General features: G+C 37.1%; 1 protein-coding gene across 1 annotated transcript in view; it reads left to right on the forward strand.

Moving 5' to 3' along the window:
- The window catches only part of flt1 (fms related receptor tyrosine kinase 1), a 46578-nt gene that overhangs the window by 22989 nt on the left and 2872 nt on the right, over positions 1 to 20717 (forward strand). Inside the window, exons 12-29 of the mRNA XM_051097597.1 lie at positions 3096 to 3204; positions 3844 to 4149; positions 9166 to 9312; positions 9398 to 9529; positions 11777 to 11883; positions 11967 to 12102; positions 12176 to 12280; positions 12666 to 12779; positions 13398 to 13486; positions 14047 to 14176; positions 17278 to 17375; positions 17456 to 17578; positions 17670 to 17781; positions 17945 to 18044; positions 18151 to 18256; positions 18352 to 18461; positions 19735 to 19801; positions 19876 to 19967. Of these exons, the coding sequence (XP_050953554.1) occupies positions 3096 to 3204; positions 3844 to 4149; positions 9166 to 9312; positions 9398 to 9529; positions 11777 to 11883; positions 11967 to 12102; positions 12176 to 12280; positions 12666 to 12779; positions 13398 to 13486; positions 14047 to 14176; positions 17278 to 17375; positions 17456 to 17578; positions 17670 to 17781; positions 17945 to 18044; positions 18151 to 18256; positions 18352 to 18461; positions 19735 to 19801; positions 19876 to 19967 (2183 nt within the window). The remainder of the gene's footprint in view (positions 1 to 3095; positions 3205 to 3843; positions 4150 to 9165; positions 9313 to 9397; positions 9530 to 11776; positions 11884 to 11966; positions 12103 to 12175; positions 12281 to 12665; positions 12780 to 13397; positions 13487 to 14046; positions 14177 to 17277; positions 17376 to 17455; positions 17579 to 17669; positions 17782 to 17944; positions 18045 to 18150; positions 18257 to 18351; positions 18462 to 19734; positions 19802 to 19875; positions 19968 to 20717) is intronic.

The following is a 20717-nucleotide window of genomic DNA, read 5'->3' on the forward strand; positions in this document are numbered from 1 at the left end:
TCCTTCCTCTCTGATTACTGGAACAACATTAAATGATTTGTTGCAAGAATGCTCCATCTCTATCCTCCATGCATGTACCTGAATCACCATCTTTGTTGGAACAATATTAACAAACAACAGCAAGGAGTATGTAAAAGTGAAAAATTAAAGTTGTGACATTTGCCAATGTATGGTATGTATTCTGAGTATGGTAACCCATGAGTATGGTAACCCATACTCAGAATTAGTGCGCTGTATTTAACCCATCCAAGTGCATACACACACGCGCTGTGAACAGTTTCAATGCCTGGGAAGCAATTGGGGGTTTACTGCCTTGCTCAAGGGCACCTTAGTCATTCACTTCCCCCACCTACAACTTATGCCGGTATTGAGACTGGAACCCGCAACCTTGTGGTTACAAGTCTGACTTTCTAACCATAAGGTCATGACTGCCAAAGTAAATCAGTTTCAGTATCAGTTTGATAAATATTACAACCTTCTTCTATAAGGAACATTGAGGGAACAGAATCTGATGGCGAACAATCTGGGAGTCAAAATCCATTTCCCCACCCCCATGGAGAGACATGTTAATGTAGTGGCTTAAAAGTTGTGGATTCTACCCCATATGGAGATGGGTCTTAACCAGTATCAGTTTGATAAATAATAAATTCTCCTTATTATCAGAAAAGGGGGGAAAGTATCTGACGGCGAGCCAGCCAGGGGACAGAATTGGTTCCCCCAGCCCTGTGGAGAAACGTTGATTATATACCATTTGAGGATGGATCTTAACCAATATCAGTTTGATAAGTATTACAACCTTCTTCTATAAGAAGTATGTAGAGAGAACAGAATACAATGGCAAGCAATCTAGCTGTCAGAATCTGGAACCCGACCCCCATTAGGAGACCAAATGATGCAGCGGCTTAAAATTGATTCTATCCCATACTTAAATGTATTGGTTTGGTAAGTATTAAAACCCCCTTGTATAAGAAATATGGAGGGAACAGAATCTGATGGCCAGCAATCCAGCTTCCAGAATCTGTTCCCCCAGCCCTGCGGAGAGACACGTTGATGTAGTGTCTTAAAAGTTGTAGATTTTATCCCACATGGGCATGGGTCTTAACCAGTATCAGTTTGATAAATATTAAAACCTATTTATTATTAGAGAAGGAGGGAAAGAATCTGATGGCGAGCAAGCCAGGGGTCAGAATCGGTTCCCCCAGTCCTGTGGCGAATAATGTTGATTACATACCATCTGAGGATGGATCTTAACCAATATCAGTTTAATAAGGATTACAACCTTCTTCTATAAGAAATATGGAGGGAATAGAATCTGATGGCGAGCAATCCAGCTTCCAGAATCTGTTTCCCCACCCCCATTAAGAGTTAAAATGATGCAGTGGCTTTAAAAATGGTTAATTCTATCCCATTTGGGAATGGATCTTAAATGGTATTGGTTTGGTAAGTATTAAAACCTCCTTGTATAACAAACAAGGAGGGAACAGAATCCGAAGGCGAGCAATCTGGCTGTCAGAATCTGTTCCCCCAGCCCTGTTGAGAAACATGTTGATTATATACCATTTGAGGATGGATCTTAACCAATATCAGCTTAAAAAGTATTATAAGCTTCTTCTATAAGAAATATAGAGGGAACAGAATCCGATTGTGAACAATCCAGCTTCCAGAATCTGTTCCCCCACCCCCATTAGGAGATAAAAATCTATCACATAATGGTTAGAGAGTCAGACTTGTAACCCAAAGGTCATGGGTTCAAGTCTCAGGTCTGGCAGGGATTATAGGTAGGGGGAGTGAATATCCAGCACTCTCTCCACCCTCAATACCAGGACTGAGGTGAGACCCTTGAGCAAGGCACCGAACCCCCATCTGCTCCCCAGGCATCACAGCATTGGTTGCCCATCATGCTTGGCCACAAGTCACCTTCTTTCCTTTTCTTTCCTTAAATGGCATTAACCTCCTTCTGTAAGAAATATGTAGGGAACAGAATCCGATGGCGAGCAATCCAGCTGTCAGAATCTGTTCCCTAACCCTTATGAGGAGACATAATGATGTTGTGGCTTAAAATTGTTGATATCGTGTTTGGGGATGGATCTTAACCACTGTCAGTGTGATAAATATTAGAAACTCCTTCTAACCAAACCAGTTTTCAGAATAATGATGAAACCATTTCTTGGTTGTCTTCCTATGTGGCAAAATTTTGGTCACTCCTAAACAGGGATAGTTCACCCAAAAAAATTCTGTCAATAATTACTCACCCTCAAGTCATTCCCATAAGACTTTTTTTTATCTTCGGAACACAGAATCATTTTTTGATGAAATCCAAGAGCCCTGTATAACAGCAACAAAACTTCCACATTCAAGCGGTTTAACCATTATTTTATAAAGCTATGACAATACTTTTTGTGTGCAAAGAAAATAATAATAACAATTTATTCAACGATATCTTCTCCCTGTCAGTCTTCGACACAGGTTCACAAGAGGACTATTTGAACAATGTCCTTACTACTTTTTTAGACCTTAATTGTGGTAGTTGTGTTGCTGTCTATGCAGGGTCAAAAAAGTTTTGGATTTCATCAAAAATATCTTAATTTGTGTTCCGAAGATGAACAAAGGTCTTGGAAAGGGTTTGGAATGACATGAGGGTGAGTAATTAATGACTGACTTTTCATTTTTGGTGAACTATCCCTTTACTCATTTCGTGGCTAGAGGTAATATAAAATGTGATTACCTTGTGTAAGCTTTGGGTTCTCAGAAAAATGTAAATACTTGCTCAACATATCCCTGGATCAACATCATTGGTCATGGCTGGTCTTGGAACAACATTATTATTATTAACCAAACTAATGACTGATTATGGTGTTGTGCATAGGAGTTAGTGCCTTGAACAACATTCTTATCAATCAAGGTTAGAGTTTGAATAGGGATTGTGTTATGTCTATGATTGTTTAATGAGAATGTAGTTCCTGGATAAACAATGGAAGTTGATGCATGTGCTACTTGAGGAAATCACATAATGCATAAGTGGTCTTAAACTTTCTAGCCGTATTTGTCTGCACCTTTGCTTGCATGCAACAGTTGTTTTGTGTGTGTTTCTACAGACTGTAGGAGTTTTGACAGTCGGCGAAGCATTGAAATCAGGCATCTATCGTTGTGTTGCATCAAACTTAATGGGCAGAGATGAACTGGACATCCATTTCTATGTCACAGGTACTATATTTAACTACATTTGAAAAGATGCTAAAACCTCAGCATCCAAATATTTTACCTTGCCGTCCATATCTTTTTTTCTCAGAAATCCTTACTCTTTCTCACTCCTTCCCATTCTTTCTCTAATCCCGCCCTCCTCCGTCCCCTTGTTTTCGAGGGTTTGCTTTCAAGCTGTGCTAAATTCAGCCACAGTGGATGTAGCCCATCCTGGCTGTTGTCATAGCGACAGGGTGGAGGAGTGCACAGGAACCTGTGGCTCTTATCATACTGCCTCCTCGTGCGGTGCATTATTTGGAGAACACTGGTGGTGTTCGGGAAAGATAAACATTATCTTCCATCAGGAAACCCTCGAGCGGTTTCCACGGGAAATTTCAAATAGCTAAAGTAAATAGCGCGCCTTTACACTAGCGTCTTATTGCGACTTGCACTGACAATGGCTATTCAACATTGTCATCAAAGGTTACAAAAAATGCTGCTTGGTCAACACTTCCAAAATGGTTTCTCTTCGCTGTATTTTTGTTTAGTAGCCTCAAACAAAACTCTGTTGTTGCTGGGAGGTCTGCATGTATTCTGTCTCACTGTATCGAGGATTTATGCACAGGAAGTGGAAACTGAAACTTCTTTTGTCCACCATCACAGATGTCAAAGGAGGCCTTATCGTGTCTTTAGAGGAAGAGCCCAGAGAGGGAGGGGACCTTCGTCTGGTCTGTATAGCCAATAGGCACCTCTATTCGGATCTGTCATGGTATAGATTAACGAATCAATCCACAGCTTCAGAGGGAGCTTCAGTTCTCAGCGGGGAGCTCACAGAGGGGCAGTTTTCTCACACACTGCACCTTCTGCTGAAGAATGTGACTGCACAGGATTCGGGAACATACCGCTGTTCTGCCACACACCTGCTTACAGAAGAACATTCACACCTTGATACAGCAGTGGAGGTCACAGGTGTGTCTTTAAGAGTCATTGTGTTCAAAACACACACACATTCATGCTCTCCTTAAAATGAAAATTACCCCATGATTTACTCACCCTCAAGCCATCCTAGGTGTATATGACTTTCTTCTTTCAGGCGAATACCATCAGAGTTATATTTAAAAATGTCCTGGGTCTTCTACGCTTTATAATGGCAGTGAATGGGTGTTGAGATTTTGAAGCCCAAAAAAGTGCATTCATCCATCATAAAAAGTGCTCCACATAGCTCCAAGGGGTTAATAAAGGCCTTCTGAAGTGAATCGGTGCATTTGTGTACGAAAAATGTCTAGATTTAAAGTGCCCCTATTATGCCATTTTAAAGGTTGCTAATATTGTTTTAATAGACTCCCAAAACAAGTTTACATGTATGCAAGGTCAAAAAACACTTTAGTTTTCTCCAAAAATAGATTTAAATTTACCCCATTTCTAAATGATTCCTAAACGACTCGTGCGAAGCAGTTCGAAGAATCAGTCTCTCTAAACCCCTCCTTTCCGTGAGCCCTCACTGCTGTGATTGGTCAGATGGCGCAGTCCTTTATGATTGGTCTACCGCGTACGGTGTGTCAGAAAACGAAACGCCCATTGCCATAACTGACTGACAGCACTGGATACTTGTCAATACATAAAAAAGATGGCATCGATTCCAGCCAGAGTCTGATGATGAAACGGCTGAAGTGGCTGATCCACAAGTTAGCACGGTCTACCGTGGAAAGTGCTCGCAATTTGCTTTTATAACCGAACCGGGCACACCTCTATGTTGTAAACTTCAGCAATGTATAATGCATTAAGCGACTTTCACACCGAACGCGGAAAGCGCTGCGCTGGCCGCTGGGTTCAGTGCAGCCCTTCGGAGCACAGCGACAAAAGTTCATTTGAACAACTCATTTGAACTTTGCTCCGCTGCGTGTCCGCTTTAGTCGAGGCAGAAACAAGCCGTCCACGCAGGGCGGAAGCAATTGAAACGAATGGGTTTCATAGCACAGCGCTTTCCGCATTCGGTGTGAAAGCCGCTTCGTACGCCATCCTTTATCATTACTCCAACTAATGAGACAGTCAAGCTGCATCAATCACAAATTGTCAGACTACAGTGGGTCCACAGCTGAACAACAGAACTACACAAGCGTGATTTAGCCGGTTAGCATGATATGTGCAGGGTTGTTACACAACAACATACACAACTACGTATTTTGAACGATCGCTAGAAAATACAATATTTGTAGATTCATCATCTTTTAGAAGTGAATATAAAACAGTTTTACTCACAGCGTAGGATACAGCGTCTTCCGTATAATGTATGTGTAAATTTCCATGTGACCTAAACCCCATGGAAATGTATGGGCGGGCAAGTTGATCGCGACGTAGAACGTGGGCGGACATTATGCAAATCTGTTACTTCGTGACGTGTGGCCGTAACAGAGAAAGATTTGAAATCCTGACGACTCGTTTAGGCAAATGTGAGTCGACTCTTTTTTTTGATAGACAATAACTTTATGTATCGTGCACTGTCGGCTTCACAACTTTGCAGATAGTTTATGTTCACATACAGCTACGTGACACACTACATGAAAGATCATATTTGAAAACGCATAATAGGGGCACTTTAAAATAAACTTTATAAACTGTAGTCTCTAGCTTCTGCTAACTGCATACGCATGTTCATGAGAGAGTGGCATTCCAGCAGAATAACATAGGACGTAGGATGTAGGTGTAGTGTAAGCTCCAGTAAGCAAAACAAAACACCGGTCACAAATGAAGTACAAAACAAGGATTATAAAGAAAAATGTCAGAGGATTTTGATATAAAACAAGAGGAGACTGGTTTTTCTTTGCTGTAAACAATACGTGGTTTCCGCTAGACTAGCATATTTTCACAAGAGCTTGCGCTACACCTACATCCTGTGTCAGGGCTATTCAATTAGATTCATTTGAAGGCCGGATTATCAAAGTGAAAATTTGAAGGGGGCCAAGGGGGGGTGGGGGCCATCCTGATCTCTTTCTAGGGGGGCCTATAAAATTTGAAAATTAAATTGAAATGCATAATCAGCAGTAAAATGAACTAATATTACCAACACCACCAACACCTCTATAAAAGGATAACATTAGTTCTGTCTGTCAATCAATAAAAAAAAAAAAATCACACATTTTCTGTAATTAATCATGATTAATCGCATATTTATATTGTCATAATTTCACACTGAACCTCCAAATTAATGTAGAAACAACGTAAAGATAATGTTAAAGATAACATTCGACTATTTCTGTCACAACACCATGGTTAAGTTGGCATTACTTCTGTTTTTTTTACTTCTTCAGCGCTGTTTATAACAGAGAATTCTGATCAGAATTTGAATGATTCTCACTAGATCTCGCAGCAACCTTATTCATACTGGGCAAATTAAACGCTTCTCACTGGATCTCGCAGCACTGTGCAGTTCCATTGTCAGAAAATCAACTTTAGTTCCAGAGTAAAGATGTTTTGAGCTTGGACAGGTGTGTTTGCTTTGCGGTCTGAGCTAGTAAACGGTCCAGTTTTGTTTTGCTTTCGTTTCGTTTGCCATTTTTTCCTCATATGAAATAGAAATGGCAGGGGTTATGAGTTGAACCAGCAGAAAAAATGGTCCCAAAATGCAACCATGTGTTCGCAGTCTGGAGCCCCGCAAGCGCTTGTCAACTCTGCCGTCCATTGTTGTTGCGGTCTCCGGTAGATTGTTGTTGTTCTTGCGTCTCTTGCTTTTCTTTTTTGGCTGACCCGGGCAAGTGTTGCCTTCTTGTGGACAAACTAATTAGTGCAAAAACAGTTCAAGCCATCTGCGCGTGCTTCTCCCTCAGGCGGATGAAGATAATTGGCGGGCTGGATTGGGCCTGCGGGCCGCCAATTGAATAGCCCTGTCCTACGTCATCCGCTGGAACGCCACTGTCTTGTGAACACGCGTACGACAGTTAGCGATTTATAAAGTTTTAAATAGAAATATTTTTCTTACACAAATGCACTGATTCGCTTCACAAGGCCTTTATTACCCCACCGGAGCCATGTGGAGCACTTTTTATGATGGATAGATGCATTTTTTTGAGCTTCAAAATCTCAACACCTATTCACTGCCATTATAAAGCTTGGAAGAGCCAGGACATTTTATTAATGGAACTTCGACTGTATTTGTCTAAAAGAAGAAAGTCGTGTACATCTAGGATAGCTTGAGAGTAAGTAAATCATGGGGTAACTTTAATTTTTGGGTGAATTATTCTTTTAAAGAGATAGTTTATCCAGACTTAAATATTCTGTCATCATTTACTCACCCACGTCATTCCAGACCTGTATGAATTTCTTTGTTGCATGCGAAAAGTCCTGGCTGTTTTTTCCATAAAATAAAATGTGGAGAAACCCTAAAAAAAAGGACAAAAAGTACATTAATAGTCTATATATATATAGGTCTATATATAATCTGTATTGCATTCATGCACATACTTATAGGTCATTTTAGGATGTGGCACAACAGCTTTGGCATCAGTGTTTCTCACCGTCAACAAGAAAAGCATATTGTTTTAAAACAAATAAGCAAATGATAACAGAATTTATACTGCTGTGATCTCTGGCTCTTTGATAGGGTACAAAATAGGGTATGAAACTCCTAAAAATGTAATTGTTATAAATATTATTAAACAACTAAACAGAATCCTACAGTAACAGGGTTGATTGAGCTTAACAAATTAAGTCAAGACTCTGACACCGGAGTAGCTACTGACATCCAAACTGAGGGGGATCAAACTATCCAACCCCCATTAGTAGCATTAGTGTTAAAGTGTCAGCACTAGCTCTAATTATGTTACTGCTTGGGTGTCACAGTTATAATTTTTCTGTAATTGGGAGAAATCATATGGTAACAGGGTTATATGCAGAATGTGGGACACATTAAAAATAACTGGATAATTCATAATAAATAATAGTTTTAAACAACTGATAGTGTGTCTTTTTTGACACCACAGTATTTGTGGTCATATACCATATTGCTGTATAATCTGTACAATTACATATACTCACAAATGCAAGCAGATCAGAAGGTTATTGCATGTCAGAATGCAGCCAGAAGCCATCAGACTTCTCTTAGATACTGACTTTAAGTCACGTAAGGATGTGCTTGCAGACACCCACACGTTCAGAGACAGAGACGGAAAGAGAAACAAAAAAAGAAGGAGAAAGACAGAGCGAAAGGGGTCCTTGGGAACTGGGTCCCGGAGCTTCCTGTAGCCCTTCTCTCCAAGGCTGTGTGAAGCAGAACCTCTTTGGTGTGGGAATGAGATCTAGTTAGGAGGAAGAGCACACAATGGCACTTCCCACTATGCCACATTTACAGGCTGCTTCACATGGCCAAAGAACAATCAGCTAATCAGCCACTGTCACAGAACGAGGAAAGAGACAATAATCAATTGTGTCCAGGAGGAAAATATCTGAAGCAGAAGTCAGCTTATTATTCTTCTCTTTTACTAAAGGTTTATGTAATGTGACGAACCCCTTGGGGTGCAAAGTCTTCTTCCACACAAATGAACCTGCAGTTCTTTTAATTTCAACATTTTCAACAGCATAAGCCAATCATCTGCCAAAGCAATAGTAGGCGTCTTTGGCCAGCTAACCCGGAAATATCAGTTGAGTCCGTGAAATGCTGAATGTGTCATTAAGACAAACAGAGGGATTTTGCTGAATGGCAAAAATCCAATGGCTACAATTCAAACATTCCAGGCCTCAATCTGCAATGAAAGAAATACAACTCACGGTCTATTCACACTTCTGTAACAATAGCGAACCACATTGCCTGTAAATCACTCAGCTGCTTTATCAGGCGGACGTGTAAAGCTAAGTGCCTTATGTGACTGCCGTGATTTCCGTCAGTCTCCCTAGGGGTGTTTTTGATCTTTTTGATTAAACTGATTCAGCCGACATGGAAAATCATGCGTAATGACCCCCTGACCCAAGCCCTTTTTGTCTCACATTGTACAGTTCTGCAGGCACCGGTGCTGCTGCAAAATCTGAGTGATCACAGTGTTAACGTAAGCAACTCGGTCACTCTTCGCTGCCCCTCTCGGGGAATTCCACACCCCCGGATCACATGGTATAAGGACCAAAGGAAGCTTCAGCAGGTGTCTGGTGAGACTAAAAAATGTACTTTTTGAGAACTTATTTTAAGTATCTGTATGTGAATGTATTACATATGTGTTTCTTTTATTGACAGGTATTATGCTGTTTCCAGAGGAAGGGACTCTTCATATTGACCGAATTACAGCTGAAGACCAGGGACTTTACACCTGTAAGGCCAACAATGAGAGAGGCTCTGTGGAGAGCTCCGCCCACATTTGGGTTCAAAGTAAGCTACAACAACTGTTAATTTATGCATGAATAAGTGCTGGGCGATATACCGGTTTAAATGGTAAACTGGTTGAATCATACACACAGTATGAATTTTTTTAAAAACTCAGCATCTTGAACGGACACTGAAGACGAACAGAAAGAGGAGAAAATATTGTAGCAGGCATATATATATATATATATATAACTATAACGCCAACTCACTTAACTGTCGGCGCCAATAGCCTTCTCTCTCCCACTTCGCTTCCTGTCCAACTCCACTGTCCTATCTAAATCAAGGCATAATAACGCCAAAAATAAATCTTAAAAAAAAAAAAAACTGCAACAGCATTTTAGTACCACATTAAAAAAAAATCTAAAATCACATATAGAATAAAGTAAAAAAAAAAAAACTCAAAATATTTTGTGAATAAAATCGAATTTATGACAATAAAGGTGAAATGTTTCGAGAAAAAAGTTGAAATTACCAGAATAAAGTTGAAAAGTTATGAGAATAAATTCAAAATGTTTAGAGAAAAAAAGTCAAAATTTCGAGAATAAAGTCAAAATTACGAGAATAAAGTAAAAATGATTTGAGAATAAAGTCGAAATGTTTGAGAATTAAATTGTAGAAATTAAAGTTATAGCTAATATTTTGAATACATTGCCTATATTGTGCATGCAAATGGCCCAGATTGGGAGCACCGGAAGAAGTTGCCAGGCCACCTGAAGTAATCTGAATATATGTGGGTTTATTAGCAGAAATCATACCATGTGTCATAATCGTGGGGACAGTATGCTTGGAAATAATATTTCATGTCTTCGATTGCATTCATTATTTGTAGTGCGCCAGCCCTCCAATAATAGCAATAAGCTTTGTGCTTTTGGTACTTTTAATATAAAACAAAATCTCAGTTTTATAGCGAAATACAAAAATGTGTCTTACAATAATGTGTTTTTAAGCTCATTAATGTGGCATGACAGATCGCTGTATTCATGTGAATCAATTCATTAAATTGTACTGTTCTCTTTGTGAAAATTACACCACCTACTCCACAAAAACAACTGTGGCATCCAACCTTTCATTCCTCAGAGGTATTTAATTAAAAACAACAAAATGTTCTAAAGGTTGAAGTGGGCTTCAACTCATTAACATAACTTGTTGTCTTTTCTGAGGTATATAACGTTGACTATTCACGAGCTGTTTTGTTCATGGTATAATACAGTAAAAGTCTGGACAATATTTAACGTCTTTCTATTAAGTATTTTAACTTTATGCTCAAAACATTTTGACTTTATTCTCAAAACCCTTCATCTTTATTCTTGTAATTTTGACTTTATTCTCAAAATATTATGACTTTATTCTTGTAATCATGTGTAATCATCTCATTAACCATGCGTAAAATAGAAGAAAACCCTAAATACTGAATTGGCATTTATATGAATGTATCTCGGATGGGAATTGTGTTAGATGGTATTTTCTTTTCATCCTACCTCTGTATATGTATATTAACGTAGTATTTAAAAGCACTGCATTGATTGTTTATGGCAGTAACCAACTGTGTTGCTGCTGGTCCTTAAGCGCCATCTGCTGTCAGAGATTGAATTTGTGTCTCATTCAGCCTGTCTGCTGTTTTTGGTTCATACAGATATGGTATATGTATTACAATTTCATAAAGGTAAGGTCTGAGCATTCCGTGTTTGCTTTAAATTTTGAAATTATACTATCTAATTTACATAAAAACTATTATGTTACATGTATCATATTTGTCTGGATTGTAATTAAAATGCAGTGGTTCTGCAATTGTTTTATGGATTCCAATTCATATTAGCGCACAGTCACACAGAGGAAAAACCTTAAAAAAAGTGATTTTTGGTCAAACCAACCACCACTACTTGACATTTCTTTCCTTTCCAGCTTTTTTTTCTCACACTCCCTTATTTACTCTTGTCGGATGCTTCTAAACACGGTGCTGAGAGGAGACGTTCACGCTGTTCTCTTCCGATAGGTCAGGAAGGAAACTGTCTCCCATTTTCATTTCCCACAGATGGCCTTGGCTTTACAACCCTTAAACTGTTTACCTATTTCTATGTAGGTTCATTTGTTTAGCTGTTTCTATAGAGGCTAATGCATTACTCATGACCTGCAGGGAGTTGTCATGCTCCAGGGGGACAAATGTGATCCGGATCATGTCCTAGTCTCTTATTTTTCTCTTTAAAGACACATATTATGTGACAACACAACACTTGTTTATGTATCCTATAGGTTCATCTGAATCCCTCTCTCTGGAGATCCCGACTCTAGCATGTACATGTGTGGTGGCCACTTTGTTCTGGCTGCTTCTCACACTGCTGATTCGGAAACTTAAGCAGGTGAGAGCCAATCAAAGCTAATTAAAACTGCTTATATTAGTATACCACGTAATATATGTTTATATCACATGGGTCATTCTCAGCCAACCTCGACTAATGGCAAAGCAGAGTACCTGCCAATCATCCTGCATCCAGGAGAGGAGCCTCTGGTTGAGCATTGTGACAGGTTACAATATGATCCTGCCCAGTGGGAGTTTCCACGTGACCGCCTTAAACTAGGTAAAGTGTGTGTGTGCTTTATAAGATGTACTGATGGTGTTATGCAATATACTGATATGTGGTTATTCTCCAGAAAAGCCCCTGGGACGAGGAGCATTTGGGCGAGTAATGCAAGCTTCAGCATTCGGCATTTGCAATTCAGCCAGCTGCACCACAGTGGCCGTCAAAATGCTTAAAGGTATATAAAACAGCTCAGGATTCCAAACTGCTTACATATTCTGATAAAAACACAGGTAGATTATCCACATTTTTCTTCCCATAAGAGTTGGCATTTCCATTAGTAGACTTTATAGGTCTGTCTCATCTGCGTCCAGCTATTTTTAGCTGTACAAAACAGCTCGTTTTGCTGCTTGATTTTGCAAATTGGTGTGTCTTACCATGTTATTTTAATGCATTATCAACTGAAAACAGTTTTACCGTTTACTGGATGTTGTTATTCTTCTTGTTATTTCCCTATAGCGGCAAATAAACTGGAAGTCTCACCCACAGGCTTACTTTTGTTAAAGAACAAGGTGGATTATGTAAAGTATTTAGCAGGAGTTATGACTGTTCTGTCTCTGCAGATGGCGCTACACCCAGTGAACACAAAGCTCTGATGACAGAACTGAAGATCCTCAATCATATTGGCCATCACCTCAATGTGGTCAATCTTCTCGGTGCATGCACCAAACAAGGAGGTCTGTTACCAAACAAAACTAAATCCCTCCATGTTTGGTTTTGCTGTATCTCTAGTTACAAAAAAAATGACTACTGTTCAAAAGTTTAGGGTTATTAACATTTTTTTTTTTTCAGCAAGGATGCATTAAATTGATCAAAAGTAACATTTATAATGTTACAAAAGTCTTCTGTTTCAAATAAATATATTTCTTTGGTGACTTTTTTATTCATCAAATAATAGAAAATAATTCTCATAATAATTCTCATGAAAAAAAAATTAAATTAAAAAAAATTAAAAAGCACAACTTTTTCAACATTGTTGCTTCTTAAGTAACAAGCATATTAGATTGATTTCTGAAGGATCATGTGACACTGAAGATTCAGCTTTGCATCACAGGAATAAATTATATTTAAAAAAATATTAAAATAGAAAAGAGTTATTTTAAATTGTAATAATATTTTACAATATTACGGTTTTCACTATATTTTTAGTCAATTAAATGCAGTCCTTTGTTGTCAAAATCATTACAAATTCGTACCAACTCCAGACTTTTGAACAGCATATATAAAATTCATGGTATAGAGAAGGAAGGGTGTTGTTCTATATGTATTAATTTGATATATTTTGGTGTTTTCAGGGCCTCTGATGGTCATAGTTGAATATTGTAAGTTTGGCAATCTGTCTGCATACCTTAAGAGCAAACGAGAGGTGTTCTTGTTGAACAGGGTTAGTATCTATCTATCTCTCTATCTATCTATCTGTCTGTCTGTCTGTCTGTCTAACTTTCACTTCAACAGTTTCACTTCAGTTAATTTATTAACTTCATGTCTGAAGTGCAATCTTATATTAGTTTTGCAGAATCTCACTCAGATGGTCTTCTGAATGTCACAGTATGATAAGTGGGAAACTGTTGGTTTGTGGTATTGTGAGGTTTAGTGACCTCTATATATGTCTGATGTCAAGTTTACAGACTTCTCTTATTTCTTTCTGAAATAAACAGCCCAGTGTTCATCAAGACAACAGAGTCATACTTCCCTCTGTGTGACCATCTCTAAAGCTTCTTACCTCCTTGAATGGCCTCTACAAAAGCTTTACACAAAGAACAGTGTGTTTCTGTGATAGTCATAGTCAGAGAGCTGATCCGAGATCAGTGGGGCCTAGTGATAAATTATGAGATACATATGGCGTCCTTGTATTTAACTCACACTGATATGTTGATATGTGCATTATTCACTAGATGTTTTCCAGCTGAATGGCTGCTCATGTGTTGTGTGTGTCTGACTCAGGTGAACAGAGAAGAGGAGGGAGGCATGAAGGAGGGATATAAAGGACGATTGGCCAGTGTGTCCAGCAGCCAGAGCAACGCCAGTTCAGGGTTTAGTGAGGAGAAAGGAGAGATCTCAGAGGAGGACAGTGGTGAGCTTATGCATGATGTCATTTAAATGATTAACATGCAGTGAACCATAAAACTTGTTGAACAGTACAGCTAATTATTCACTAGTACAATAATAATTCATGTTATGTATGGAAATTCTGTCAATTTACACTACTTAAGTTCAGGGTCATTCTGATTTTTTTTTTAATAAAATAAATAATTATTTAATTCAGCAAGGATTCAAATATTACAGTAAATAATGTTACAAAATATTAGTCGTTTTAAATAAATGCGATTTGTTTGGATTTTCTATTAATCAAAAAAAATGAAAAAATATACAATATATATATTAAAATATGTATTCACAAAAATATTAAGCAGAGCATTTGTTTTCAGTATTGATACTGATAATCATAAGAAATGTTTTTGAGCAGCAAATCAGCAAAAGGATCATGGGACACTGAAGACTGGTGTAATGATGCTGAAAATTCAGCTTTGCATCATAGGAATAAATTCCATTTCATAATATATTAAAATAGAAAACAGTTATTTTGACCTGTATGACTGTCTTTCTTCCATGGATCAAAAATATTCATAAGGATATTGCTCAAAATTTCACCTTTTTGTGTTTCATAAAAGAAATAAAGTCAGATTTGGCAAGACATGGGAATAAAGGCAGTAAACTAGATGAGTAAAGTTTGAGAACAAACTTGAAGTTGGCTTGAGAAAGCCTAACCTTAAAGTTTGAAGCAGCTGTAAAGTTTGAAGCAGCTGTTATTAGCATGTTGCTAGTATGATTTAGGTCATTGCAAACATGATTTAACATGTTGTTAGCATGTTTTAGCAAAATCGACATGTTGCTAGCATCTTTTTAACATGATTAGCATGTTTTAGCATTAATAGCACTCCATTAGCATGTTTATAAAAAAGATTTAGCATTATGTCTGCATGTTTTTAGCATGATTAACAAGTTGTTAGCTTGTTGCTGGCTTGTTTCTAGCCTGATTAACATGTTGCTAGCATGTCTTTAACATCTTTTAGCATAATTAGCATGTTGTTAGCATGTTTTATCGTGATTAGCATGTTGCTAGCATGTTTTTGAATGGTTAACATGTTGTTAACATGTTTTTATCATGATTAACATGTTGTTAGCATGTTCCTAACATGCTTCTAACACAATTATCACATTGCTAGCATATCTTTAGCATGATTATCATATTGTTATTATATGTTTAGCATGATTAGCATGTTGTTAGCATGTTGCTAACATGTCTTTAGCATTACTAGTATATTGCTAGCATGTTTCCAACATGATTAGTATGTTGCTAACATGTCTTTAGCATGTTGTTAACATGTTTTTAACATGATTAGCAAGTTGTTAGTATGTTTCTAGCATGCTTCTAACACGATCAACGTGTTGCTAGCATGTTTCGAGCATGTTTTTAACATGATTAGCACTCCATTAGCATGTTTATAAACATGATTTAGCATGATGTCTGCATGTTTTTAGCATGATTAACAAGTTGTTAGCTTATTGCTGGCATGTTTCTAGCCTGATTAGCATGTTGCTAGCATGTCTTTAACATCTTTTAACATTATTAGCATGTTGTTAGCATGTTTTATCATGATTGGCATGTTGCTAGCATGTTTTTGAATGGTTTACATGTTGCTAACAAGTTTCTAACACAATTATCACATTGCTAACATATCTTTAGCATGATTATCATATTGTTATGATATGTTTAGCATGATTAGCATGTTGTTAGCATGTTGCTAACATGTCTTTAACATTACTAGTATATTGCTAGCAACATGATTAGTATGTTGCTAACGTCTTTAGCATGTTGTTAACATGTTTTAACATGATTAGCAAGTTGTTAGTATGTTTCTAGCATGCTTCTAACATGATTAGCATGTTTTGACATTGTTAACAAGCTGTTATCATGTTGATGGCATGTTTCTAGCATGAGTATCATGTTGTTAACATGTCTTTAGCATGACTAGCATGTTTTTAACATGATTAGCAAGTTGTTAACGTGTTCCTAACATTTTTCTAGCATGTCTTTAGCATGATTATCATGATGTTATTATATTTTTAGCATGATTAGCATGTTGCTACCATGTTCTAATCTTTACGTTCTAATTTTTAACATGATTTACATGTTGTTACTATGTTGTTAGCATGTTTTTAGCATTATTAGCAAGCTGTTGGAATATTGTTGCATCTTTCTAGCATTGCTAACGTCTAACGTCTTTAGCATGTTGTTAACATGTTTTTAACATGATTAGCAAGTTGTTAGTATGTTTCTAGCATGCTTCTAACACGATTAACGTGTTGCTAGCATGTTTCTAGCATGTTTTTAACATGATTAGCATGTTTTGACATTGTTAACAAGTTATTAACATGTTGATGGCATGTTTCTAGCATGAGTATCATGTTGCTAACATGTCTTTAGCATGACTAGCATGATTAGCAAGTCGTTAGCATGTTCCTAACATTTTTCTAGCATGTCTTTAGCATGATTATCATGTTGCTACCATGTTCTAATCTTTACGTTCTAATTTTTAACATGATTTACATGTTGTTACTATGTTGTTAGCATGTTTTTAGCATTATTAGCAAGCTGTTGGAATATTGTTGCATCTTTCTAGCATGATCAACATGTTGCTAACATGTTTTTAGCATGGTTAACATGTTGCTTGTGTGTTTTCGTGATTAACGTGTTGTTATCATGTTGCTAGCATGTTTTTATTGTGAGTGATTAACATGTTATCATGTTGCTAGCATGTTCCTAGCATGATCAACATGTTGTTAACATGTTTTTAGCATGGTTATCATGTTGCTAGCATATTTGTATTGTGATTAAGATGTTGTTAGCATGTTTCTAACATGTTAGCATGATTTAGCATGTTGTCCTAGGATAGTCATTAAGCTTTGCTAGTGATAGACAGCTTCAACACTTCGTAGGTCTTACTGTACAAAAGTTTTGAACCCCTCAATAAATTTTGGTGGTTTTGATAGTCTGAAAACCATAAAACAAATTAGTTAGAAAAAACAAACAAATGTCATTTTGAAAATTAGACATTTTTGGCTCAGTTCATTAAAGAGAGACTGAACTGTTGTACTGTTTGTCTTCTCTAGGTTCTCTTCCTGAGTCCAACAACCCTCTGCTGCTTGAAGATCTGATTTCTTACAGCTTTCAGGTAGCCAGAGGTATGGAGTTTCTCGCGTCTCGCAAGGTAAAGAATCTTCCTGTCTCCATTCGGATATATGAATATGGACTTGGTTGAATCGCAAAGTTTTTTATTTATGTTTTCAGTGCATTCACCGTGACCTTGCTGCCAGAAACATCCTGCTGTCCAACAACAATGTGGTGAAGATCTGTGATTTTGGTTTGGCCCGAGACGTGTACAAAGACCCAGACTATGTGCGCAAGGGAGATGTGAGTGTACTGCCATCAATAAATTCATCAATACATTTATAGTCAACAACATAAACCTAAATGTGTATATTGAACGTGTGTGGTCACGAAGGCACGGTTACCACTGAAATGGATGGCACCTGAATCGATCTTTGACAAAGTCTTCACCACTCAAAGTGACGTGTGGTCATATGGAGTTCTGCTCTGGGAGATCTTCTCACTTGGTAATGTCAATACTCTTTACGTACATCACATAATTCAAGGATGTGGCACAGATTATATGGCTCAATAGAACAATTAGGAAACAATAAGGTGAAGTTTTATAACACGCCCACATCTCTCTCTGACCTTAGAACAGTCCCATATAACACTGTTTGTGGTCCACAGGAGCGTCTCCTTACCCGGGGCTGAACATTGATGAGGAGTTTTGCCACAGACTGAAGCAGGGGACTCGGATGTGTCCTCCTGAGTACAGCACCCCAGAGATGTCAGTTCTCACACCTGAACACATTGTATTAAAAATGTTAATGTTCAATCATTAACCTGTGAACTAATGCATCACTAATAATGAGCTTGTGGGATTTGTCTGACAGTTACAGCATTATGATGGCATGCTGGGAAAATAACCCTGAGGACAGACCTTCTTTCTCAGCTCTTGTGGAGATACTGGGAGACCTCCTGCAGACCTGCGTCCAACAGGTGCGACACTATGTCATTATGTGTTTCTTAGGCTATTTTCATTGTTTGTGTTTGACTGGTCACAGTTTGACTTTTACACACTTATTCTTATACAGGATGGAAAGGATTATATTCCATTGAACGCATTTATTTCTGGAGAAGGAAATACGGTCACGGCGCACCTCGACCAGAAAGACATAAGCCAGAAAACACTAGGAACTTCAAGGTTCATACAAAAAAAAATACACTTCAGATAACATTTATTTTCATTTCATTTCATTAAAATTCTACAATAAAGTATGGAAGCCCGTTTCCACCACTGAAACGCAATTGTGACTTATAAAATCAGAATTGTGAGATAATAAACTTTTCTAGCAATTTTTTTTTTTTTTTGCAATTCCGAATCTTTCCTAAACTTGCAGTTTTGACTTTTTTCTCACAATTCTTTTTTCTTGCAAGTCTGATTTTTTTCTTAGAACTGTAAGATATAAACTCGCAATTCTGACTTTTTTTACTCACAAATGCGAGTTTGTATCTTGCAATTCAGATTTTTTTTCTAGCAAGTTTACATCTTGCAGTTTTGATTTTTTTTCCCAAATTTTTTGTCACAAACGCAAGCTTGTATCTTGCAATTCAGATTTTTTTCTAGCAAGTTTACATCTCGCAATTTTGACTTTTTTTTCTGAATTTTTCCTCTGAATTGTGAAATATAAACTCACTTCACATCTTGCGATTTTGACTTTTCTTCTCACAATTATTTTTTCTTGCAATTATGAATTTTTCCTTAGAACTGTAAGATATAAACTCACTATACTTTTTTTTTTTGCTTGTATCTTGCAGTTCAGATTTTTTTCTAGCAAATGCAAGTTTACATTCTGCAATTTTCTGTCTTTTTTCACGTGATTCTGAATTCTTCCTCAGAACTGAAATATAAACTCACAAATGCGAGTTTGCATCTTGCAATTCTAAATTTTTTTCTTGCAATTACAAGTTTGCATTTTGCAATTTTGACTCTTTTCCCAGAATTATTTTTTCTTGCAATTCTGAATTGTAAACAGATATAAACTTGCAATTCTCACTTTTTTTCTCACAAATGCAGGTTTACATCTTGCAATTTTTACTTTTTTTCTCGAAATTCTGAATTTTTCCTCAGAATTGTGAGACATGAACTTGCAATTGTGAAATGTAAAGTCCCATTTTGAGGTGAAAAAAGTTTATATCTCACAATTCTGAGAAAAATATTTATCGTGCAATTCTGGGTAAAAAAAAAAAAAAAAAAAAAAAAGAATTGTGAGATGTAACTTGCAATTGTGAGAAAAAAGTCAGAATTGCTAAATAAGTCGCAGTTACCTTTTATTAACTTTTATTTAGTGGCAGAAATGGGCTTCCATATTGAAGTAAATATTAAATGAAATTTAAAAAAATAAAATGAACTATTAAATGAAATAAAATATATTAAAATTAAATGAAATAATAAATGAATTTAATATGTATTTTAGCTACATCAACTCTGGGAAAATCAAAGCCATCAGCACCTTCGAGGATCTACACAAAGAAGTCCCTGATGTAAGCGTTTCAAAATATAGTTGAATTTCAAGTTGAAGTTGTCGAGACTTACTTTTTTTTTTATCATATATTAGGACAACCAGTCTGACAGTGGAATGGTTCTCCCATCTGAAGAGTTGATTCAGGTGAAATGGATGGACAGATTCAAAACCAAAAACATCACTAAGTAGGTGTCATGACATTGGAATCGATGTTATATAACCATTCAAAAGTTTGGGGTCAGTAAGATTTTCTTTTCTGAAGCATTGCTATTTTAAGAACTTTTTGTACCATACTTTTATTCAGCAAGGATGCATTAAACTAATAAAAAATGTTTTTTTTTTTTTTACATTGCCATATATTACAGTATTTTGGATAAATAGAGCCTTGGTGAGCATCTAACTTTCATAAACATTCGAAAAATCTTACTTACCCCAAATTTTAAATTGAAGTCTTACCTTAAAATGAATGTGTGCAAAACAAGCCTTAAAGGGATAGTTCACCCAAAAATGAAAATTTGATGTTTATCTGCTTACCCCCAGGGCATTCAAGATGTAGGTGACTTTGTTTCTTCAGTAGAACACAAACAAAGATTTTTAACTCAAACTGTTGCAGTCTGTCAGTCATATAATGGCAGTCAATGGCTACCAAATCTTTGAGAGTAAAAAAAAAAACATACGCAAACAAAACCAAATTAAACCCTGCGACTCGTGACGATACACTGATGTCCTAAGACACGAAACGATCGGACAGCAGGACATAGCGGTGAATCAGAGGTAAAAAATGATATACATACTGATCAGTTTCTCGCACAAACCGATGGTTTTGTGCCTTAGGACATCAGTGTATCGTCACGAGTCGCAGGGTTTAATTTGGTTTTGTTTGTGTATGTTTTTTTGTGTATGGCTATTAAATCTTGTATGTCAAAGATTTAATA

The sequence above is a fragment of the Labeo rohita genome, chromosome 24 (assembly GCF_022985175.1).
Source record: "Labeo rohita strain BAU-BD-2019 chromosome 24, IGBB_LRoh.1.0, whole genome shotgun sequence".
Classification (NCBI taxonomy): Eukaryota; Metazoa; Chordata; class Actinopteri; order Cypriniformes; family Cyprinidae; genus Labeo; species Labeo rohita.